Genomic DNA, 9,940 nt, shown 5'->3' on the forward strand with positions numbered 1-9,940 from the left:
AATTAAACAACAATTCAGGTCAAAATGCACCAAAAAGTACCTGAAATCCGAATAAAAAGACTAATGAAAACTGTATAATCCACGGATTATCAGAAAGGTCGCAAAACAAGAGCATCGTTATCTACAGTATTTTTTAGCGACTTTTCATCTCCCATTTTCGGTGACCTCTGGCGACGATTCGGCTTCCCCTTGCACCGATCATCATCATCCCGCACTCACCACCACGATTCACGTCATTTTCCAATGACGTTTTGCATTCTAGCAGTCGTTAGCCATTTTCCGGTGATGTCCGGTAACATTTCACTTCCCTAGTGGCCGATCTACCTTCCCCACACTCAGATCTATCTATTCCAAGCTTCAACTGCTGCCAAAAATGCCGTAATCCACCATCGCCGCCACTGCGTCTCTGCACCTTCCAGCCGCGATTTCCTCACTTTCAAGTGACCTTTCATCTCCCTAAGACCTGATTTGAACTCTCCATCACCTGAGCTTTCCATTAGTACCTTCGGATCCCATTTTCGCCACTATTTGCCAGGAGACCCGTCAGAAAACTAACATAATTCGACAAGTGCAACTGTTCGCATTCTGGGCTGTCCGTTGGTCATTTTCACTCCTTTTTCTCATCATCTCATTGTCAGTTACTTCCTCTCTACCATGACCATCTTCGTTTTCACCGCTCTAGCCTTTATGGACACCATCATGAGCGACTAAGTTCTCGGTTGTCTGTTGTGGCGTAGGCGAGATCGAGATTGACTCCACTGCTCTCCTTATTAGCCCTCGACTAGATGGATGAGCCCAATTGTAGGACATTTGGTAGTATTGTGAAGTTGGTTGATTGGAAGATACATGCTGACAAATTGTATTTGTTAATCTCGTGCCAACTAGTGATATTCTCTTGTAGTGTTTATCGGCATTCAATGATATTCTTTAACCAATCAAACTTGAGTGATCGGGTAAAACATGATAGATTATACCTAGAGTGCCGAAAAACCATTTCATTGATTTACCTTGCCTTGTAGATTTAGGGGATCGTAGAGGGTGGAGGAGAATTGTGTGAGTTGGTCTCGTGTTGAACCAAAACAATAGTGGCAACGTTTTTATTATAAAGTCTTCATTAGTTTTAATTTCAAGCTTTTATTATTTGCATTTAGTTTGTTTAGTTTAATTAATCAAATTGTCAATTTCATTTCCGCTACTCAAATATACATTAGGTTGTTAGTCTTGCTTTCTGTAGATTCGACCCTGCTTACCGCTAACTATGGTATTTAGGTTTAATTTTGTGGTTGTGAAGACCAGTTCGACATTCTCTCTCCTTTACTCTTCCATTAGCCAAGCCCAAACAACAGTCCATAATGTAATTGCTCCCAAATCTGGCAACCCACATTTAATTAAAAATATAAAACCATTTTCTTTTACAAATACTTAAACCATGCAAAGGAGACAAACTTAATATCTAATACTAAGCAAATGCATTTTTCTTCACTAAGATTCCAGCCCAGATGAGAAATGCAAAACAGTTCAGCAAATATTACCCATACAAAAAAATGCAGATTTTCTTCCCTCTTCATTTAGCAAATTTTTACCTCCCCTTTACAAAACACATTTTAGCTTCAATACCTCGTCTCACACACTATTTAACTTCATACAAGAAACTCTACTTATACATATATATATATATACACAGCATATAGTCACACATTTAAACCTAACAATTGCAATGTCACCCAAAAATGCAAGCTTATAATTCATTTTGAAACACACATAATATCTTCATGACCCAGGCAACTCATATATCCAACAAGCAGCCAACATACAAAAACAATTGAAAACCCAAATAAATCATGAAGATTTACATGCAACAAAATAAATCACTTCGAACTCATGTTTATTTTGGCCACATCTCTTCTTGCATTCGGCCATAGCAAGGCAAACCCCCTAGGGCCGATTTTTGGGACCGGTCCCAAATGCTGAGGTCTAATGTACACTTGTACAAAATACACAATTAATAGGAAACCATTCTTCTCCATTCTTTCTCTCCGTCAGGGAATTTTACTAGTCTTGCTTTTTTTGCCTTATTGTGACTGCTTAGTCATCTCTGCTTTTTTTGCCTTATTGTGACTGATTTCAATTAAGAAAATTTAGAACCGTTTGTCATCACTAAAATTATCACTTTAAGTTGAAATTATTAATTTCTATAATTGAAAATTTTCTACCTAAATCTTGTTCCCAAAACATGAAATTCATAATTAAAATGGAAATTTTAAAAATAAATGCAAGTTGCTATGTAGTCTCCCTTCAACTGCCAACAATAAATACAAAACAAATATTCATCTTAGACTTTACCTTCTTCTTGTAGAAAACTGGAGAAAAAGAAACACTAAAGAATAATTTTTAATTTAAAGTTATGAAAAAGATATTAAGATATTCTTGATAGTCTGGTTGAGCAACTAAAGACCAAAGACCAATCAAACGCACTTCTTCTTATTCCTAAAGGCTAAAACATGTATATTGTTTAGAATATTTGGATTCACCTTGATTAATTGAACTGTAATGGCTTATATAACCCCCCAGGTATGGCTAATAACCAAGAACCCCCTTTTCTTCTCAGTTGTTGTCAGTTTTAATGGCTTAATGCCGCGGGGAGAGGGGGAGAGAGAGAGAGAGAGAGGATGTTGCTGGGTTATGCAGGGAGGAGGTTCTGGGCAGGGACGTAACTAGAAATGAAACGTTAGAAAGGCCAAAGTTTAAGGAAAATTCAATTTTAAATTAAAATAAGCACAAGCACATGTTTATATTTATAAAAAAATTTCATTACCTAATACAGTTATAATTTATAAGTAATAGAAATTGAATTGAAATAGACCTTAATGTATTTTTTTAAATAGATATACATTATATACATTAACTAAAATGAATTGATATTCGTAAAATATCTATTCAAATAACCAAACATTTGAGCAATTAAATCCATTTTTTTTATAATAAATATAAAAAAATAAGTAAACAATATGGTCTTAAGAACTCATATTCTCCATAAAAAATAAAAAACTAGAAAAAAAAAAAAAAAAAACAACAACAACACAATGGGCCAATACATGTTAGTGGTCTCAAGGCCAACTCAAAATAATTATAAAAAATATCGTCTTATTTCCTCTAGCTTCAAATATATATTATCACAAATTAAAAAAAATAAAAAAATGGTATAATTGTGGTCCCAATAACATTACATTCTCCTAAATCTTGATACATAATTTAATCTTAAACTTTTAAAATAAAAAGTACAAATATAAAATGTGTAGTATTATTTGACAAAGCAAAGAAAAAAAGGTCTTGTTGACTTGATAGGTGGAGAAAGCTGTCTTGTGTCGAATAAGAATTTGAAAAAAAAAAAAAAAAATAATTGGAACCTAAGTTGTTGAATCATATTGGCGCTAAAGAAATATCAGGCATGAGAAGTAGAGAAAGAGAGGTTTGGTTTTGACAGCCAAAAAGAAAATATCCGCCTAAAACTAACTAAAAAGGACAAAAGTACAGGGCGTTTATTATATCCATAAAAATGTAGAAGCTCGCTTTGAATTGAGAGAAAAAACATTGGAACGTTGAGTGTCAGAAAAGTGATTAAAACTAATTAAGACTCTGTATAGTTGCCACTTGACACTTCCTACTTAGAAAAGTGCTAATCTATTCATTTTTATAGTTATTAAATTTAAAACGGTTGTGCGGTGTGCAGATGTACGTAGCTTTCCTATATAAGAGTATGTTCGCGTTAGGAAAAACTCACATTACAGATAATAATTGTGATTAATTGAAATAAAAATATGTCTTCTACTAGGTTTCAGCAGCTGCAACTCACCACCGAAACCTATTCGTCCCATTGCTAATTCCATCCCACGTATGGGGAGACCAATTCCTCAAAGATGATTCTGAATTTAAGGTAAAGAAACGTGCAAGCATATATACATTCTATAGAAAATATATATATATTATTTTTTATTTTTTGCAGAAAATTGATCCTACAACTCAAGAAGAATATGAGAAACTGAAAGAAGAGGTAAAGAGGATGATAATGGATACTACAGATGCACCAGCACAGAAATTGAAATTGATTGATACATTACAAAAGTTATGTGTGGCTTATAACTTTGAAGAGAGATAGAAGATGCTTTGCAAAAAATTATAATGATTGTGACATTGATCATTTAATGATCTCCACACTGTTTCAGTGCATTTTCGACTTCTTCGACAACAAGGAATTAAGGTTTCCTGTGGTAAGTAAACAATGTCAAATAATATTCATAATATCACTCATGAAATTAATAAAATATGAACATATCTAATTGAAGGTCGTTGTTGTGAGCAGATGTATTTGAAAAGTTTAAAGATGTTGATAGGAAATTCAAGTCATCCTTGATTAATGATGTTCAAGGATGCTAAATTTGCATGAGGCAGCACACTTCGCTATTCACGGCGAAGATATTCTGGATGAAGCCCTCGCTTTTACAGCCACCCAGCTTAAGTCAATGGCATCTCGTGTAAGCACTCACCTTGCAGAAGAAATAAATCATACTTTGAAATTTCCTATCCGTAAGAGCGTACCAAGGTATGAGGCAAGATTTTTCATGTCCACCTACGCAAGAGATAATTCTCACAATAAAACTTTGTTAAATTTGCGAAGTTGACTATAACATACTAAGTGAGGCCCCAGAGGCAACTCAGTGACATCTTAAAGTAAGTTCATATTTTAATACATCACAAAATTGATTTACAACTTTATTTTATTTTATTAATATATTTTCTCAAGGTTGGTCAACAACCAACCCCCCACCCCAACAAAAAAAAAGAAAAAAAAGAAAACAACTAAACTAAAATGGAAAGTTTTAGATATTAGTGAAGTTATCAACAATCATAATCATATAAGGTGAAAAACGAGTTATATTTTTTCTCTGTTCATTAATTTTATATTATTGCGTATACTAACTTGTGAAGAGGAAGCTTTTTTTTTTTTTTTTTTTTTTCGGTGTTTTATATATTGGAAGTGTTGGAAACACTTCTGTCATTATATATATATAACACACTTTCTCGTTCATTAATTAAAATATCAATTACTTGTGAACTTGATCTGAGAAATTAGTTTTTATATGAAGATTTATTATTTCAGGTGGCGGAAAACCTTAGGCTTTACTAAAAAAAGCTGCCTTACATTAGAGACAGAATGGTGGAGGAATATTTTTGGATCTTGGGAATGTTCTTTGAGCCAAAATATGCATATGGCATAAGGAAATTGACAGAAGTTTTCTCTATGCAAATCCTCATAGATGATACATACGATTCCTATGGTACACTTGAAGAACTCACACTCTTTACAGAAGCAATTAGAAGGTAAATTAAAGATACATATCGCATACAGCTTAAATTGATCCCTTAGAGTTTTCATTATAAAGTAAGAAATTGTATATTTATAATCATTTTAATTTCAAAATTCTGGCTTCAATTTTTATAAAAGATGTGAATGGTTATTTTACCTTCAGATGGGACATTGGCGCCATAGATACACTTCCAGAGTACATGAAATTTATTTACAAGACGCTCTTTGATATTTTCGGTGCAATTGAGGAAGATACGACTAGGGAAGGAAGACCATACAGCATAAGTTATCCAGAAAAGTTGGTAGGTGATATCAAGCTTCGCCCTTCACATGGTTTTACACATGACATGAATAAATTTTCTGAAATATGAAACAAAAACAACATTAATATTTGTCTTGCGGTATAAAACATTATTTATCGGCGCTATTCATTGTGGACATATACATACGTCAATCCAGAGATTCTTGTTGACATGAGCATTAGAGTGTTACCGTATATTAAGATTCTTTCTTTAACCTTTCTTGGGTAATGTATTCTCCATAGGCGCAAAGAGTGGCAGAAGCATATTATACTGAAGCCGTATGGTTCAATAAAGGGTATGTTCCGACATTTGAGGAATATATGAGTGTTGCACTGGAAACTGCTAGCTGCCGATGGATAATATCGATTACCTTCATTGGCTTGCGTGCAACTAAAGATGATTTTGATTGGTTGTGCTCTGATCACAAAGTTATAATAGCAGCAGATCTTATCGGCAGACTCTTGGATGACAAAGCGTCACACAGGGTATGAATATGAGATCAGGATCCTCTCCTAATCTGATCTGAGCTTTACATGATCCTTAACAAAAATGCTGAGTAATTAATTTTTTACCGCAATTCCTTAGGTAATCTAGTTAAAACTTAATTATCTAACAGTATGCATAAATTATGAATTAGTTTGAACAAAAGAGAGGACATGTTCCCTCAGCTGTTGAATGCTACATGAAGCAGTATGGTGTATCGGAAGACGAGGCAATTAGGGTGATTCTGGAACAAGTTGCGGACGCTTGGAAAGATTTGAATGAGGCCATGCTCAAACCAACTGCTGTATCGATGCCTCTGCTTGAACGGATTCTCAATTATTGTCGTACAATGGAATTTGTGTACAAGGATGATCGTGAAATTGATGCTTTCAGTGATCCTACTAAAATTAAAGACCAAGTTGCCTCATTGCTCAGAGACCCAATACTTTGAAGACAAGTTCTATTACTATTAAAATAAACTGTCTACACACCTTTTATGTATTGAATAAGTACTCAAGGGAGAGTTTGTATCAGGACGGATCTAGCCCCTTTTGAGGGTACGCCTCAAGATTTTAAAAAAATTATTAATATATTGACCACAAAAAATTGTTATTAATATATATATACAGCCATGTTCATATTTAAAAAAAAATGAGAATTATTATACATATATCTACATTCACAAAAAAATTGTTATTAATATATAATATTCTAAGCGTATCTCATATTAAAAGTTTAAAATTTTCTCTATTCTTTTTCTTTACAGCTTTATATGCTTTTTATGATTTTATCCTCAAAATTCGTTACTCTCACATTCACTCATTCTTTGTCTTATGCTATTCGCTCTTAAAACTTTTGAAGACTGAAATTGTTGAAGCTTTCACTACTTACGGTGCTAGAATTAGTTTCGTGTTCTATTTTATCAGTTTTAGGTATGTATATTGTTCATTTCAATTTAGTTTATTTTATGGTTGAATTATATTTTTTTTTTTTTTTGTGGTTTTTAATTCTAATTTGAAAGAAAATGATATAGATCTTGTGAGTTTATTTTGTGTTTTGTGTCTAAGAATGAATCTGTTTTTCCAAATTAGAACCTTAACTATATTTTAAAAGATATTATTATTCACTCTTCACCCACCACTTTCCTACATTTCAAACGTCACCGTCCAGCTGCTCAAAATTATTAAAAAAAATTGAATTACTATCTATGTTTATATCAAGAAAATTTCTCATTTTTTTTATTAATTCATATTAAAAGTCAACGCAATGTTGATTTGATTTAAGTTGCGGTTGGCTTTAGCTTAGGCTAGGTCTGATCAAAGTCATGAAAATTTACATTATAATCTTTGAAAGCCAAAAATTTAAAAAAAAAAAAAATTGAAGAAGGTTTTGGTCAAGGTTTAGTCAACATATTTATCAAAATTTTGTTTCTCATAGATTTATTCAATTAGGAAAGTATTGTGTTATTGCATTCTTTTCTCTCAGGTTCTTGATATTGTATTATTATTTTTACTTAAGGTTTGGTGATTTTTTAAAGTTTTCACTAGTTGTTTGATAATCAATAGCGGAGCTGGGGAGGCCCTCCCTCGGCAAAAATTATGGATCCGCCACTGGTTTGTATGCCACAATATTGGATGGTATTGAATAATATAATATAATCTCTATTACTAAACAGAATGTAATAACTTGTTTGGTGAACGATTCCATGTATTAATATAAATTTAGTTTTCTATCCAATTTCTTAAATTACGAAATTTACTTTTTAAGCAAATAAATTAAATTAAATTACTAGTATTAATATGCATTAAAATAATAATAAAAATATAAATATGTCTAATTAAAACTTGCTTTAGTGTTTTTTTTTTTTTTTTTTTTATCGTAATTAAGCAGATGTAATTGAAAAGTTAAAAATGGTGAAGAAAGGTTCAGGCATCCTTTATTAATGATGTTAAAGAATGCTAATTCTGTATGAATCAACATATTTTGCTATTCAAAAGACATACTAGATGACGCGCCCTATGGACATTAAACAATAAATATTATCGTTGTACTCATACTTTGTATTTTTTGGAGTATGATATTGCCTCTCATATTTTATCTCTTTAAATCCTAATGTTTTTTTTTTTTTTTTTCTCAATGCCAATTTGATCCCATATATAAATTACTAAAAATAAATAAAAGAGTTATACCTGCACTCCACCTATGATAAACCCATGTGCTATTAATCTAAAATTTTTATTTTCTTATTCAATTATAAACCCTAATTAATTCTATAGTTAAACAAAGGAGATGAATTTATGAAACAAAAAAAATTTCATCAAAAAAATTCTTCACTTTTTTCGGGGTTGAGGACCACTTCGACAATTGAGGTCGCAGCTCGAGGTCATAGTTCGTTAACGTGAGCTAATTAGTTCAAGGGCGTAGCTTGTCTGCCCGATGCACACGGGCAAAGGACGTAGTCAAAATTTTTAGTGAGTGTGTTCAAAACATCTAAATTAATAAATTAACAACTCAACAAAAACCTATTCTTGATTTTTCATCAATTAAGAAAGCAAAAAATAAAAAAGCCCCAAATCTTATAAATTAGGTTTTTCAAAAAAATTTATACGAACCCAATAGAATTCAACTCATAAACCAATGAAAACTCATCAAATCCAACTCTAAATATCAAGCAATTAACCAATATATTAAAATTAAACCAAATCTCTACAACTTAGGGTTTCATCAATTCTTTAAAACCATTCAAAATTTATCAAACCTAATTTAAAACAACAATTAATTAACATATACCTCAATATAAATAAGATTAAATCAAAACTCACATCAATATTTAGGAATTTAATCTTCCAATTTTAAACCCATTTATTAAACTCAATAAAAACCCATAACTCATGATCTTTAATCAATTAAGAAAGCTAAAAGAAAAGATTTTTAAGCAAAAAAAATATGAGCATCTTACCTTGTAACCTCCAAAGGAATACTCTTGCTCAAGTAATTCAATCAAAGGAAGAAGAAAGTATGAGAGAGAAGAGAGGAAATGAAAAACAGAGAGAAAAGGCAAAAAAGTGTTAATAATTCAAATTTTTGTGGGGTCAAAATTGTAAATTCCATAATATATAAGGATTGTTTTTATTTTTTTTTCCAAAAGTTGACTGTGTTTAATTGAACCCACAATTGTGTATGTGGCTACATGTCTGCACACAGGGGTCCCACTCCCCGATGAACGGGTGGAGGGTAGGGAGTAGCACCCCCAAGCTCATAGGTGACTTGGGCCTATCCCATGAAGAGTTGCTATAGGATTTCTCTAGGTAATTAAATTCCTAATATGATTTGTGCTTAAACCTAGTATATAAACATATTATTCTCTTATATGAATGATATAGCAAATCATAGACAAATACGTTTATTGTAACGAGAGAGGTAAAGAGATATTTCAATAATATTGACTCTGTTGGACTTAGTCCCTTTTTTTTTGGGTGAATCAGGGTGAATTGCATGTGTGCTTTCTCTCTACTATTTAGGTTATTTGTGTATGGTTGTTCACTTGTTGGTTTCGATTACTCTCTAGAGTATTTCACCTTTTTCCTCATCTAAAGCTCTTTAACGATATAAGTTAGTTTGATGCTTTTAAATTTTTGGATTATTATTTGTACTTTCTTGAAACAATCACTAAACATTGCATTCAAAACGGTATGAATAAAAAATATTGTTTATTTCATTTATAATCGATAATAAAAGTATGATGCAGATTAATGATAAAAACAACTTTGTATTATAAAATAAAGGATAA

General features: G+C 32.0%; 1 protein-coding gene across 1 annotated transcript; it reads left to right on the plus strand.

Annotated features, from left to right (window-relative positions):
- The first annotated feature begins 5,195 nt into the window (after positions 1-5,195).
- LOC116126695 ((E)-beta-farnesene synthase-like) lies at positions 5,196-6,636 on the plus strand. The gene is made up of 4 exons (XM_031412373.1): positions 5,196-5,379; positions 5,529-5,667; positions 5,910-6,152; positions 6,305-6,636. The coding sequence occupies exons 1-4, from the start codon at positions 5,213-5,215 to the stop codon at positions 6,599-6,601; spliced, it is 846 nt and encodes a 281-aa protein (XP_031268233.1). The 5' UTR covers positions 5,196-5,212; the 3' UTR covers positions 6,602-6,636.
- The last annotated feature ends 3,304 nt before the right edge of the window (positions 6,637-9,940 follow it).

Source organism: Pistacia vera, unplaced genomic scaffold (assembly GCF_008641045.1).
Source record: "Pistacia vera cultivar Batoury unplaced genomic scaffold, PisVer_v2 Contig182, whole genome shotgun sequence".
NCBI classification, from domain to species: domain Eukaryota; kingdom Viridiplantae; phylum Streptophyta; class Magnoliopsida; order Sapindales; family Anacardiaceae; genus Pistacia; species Pistacia vera.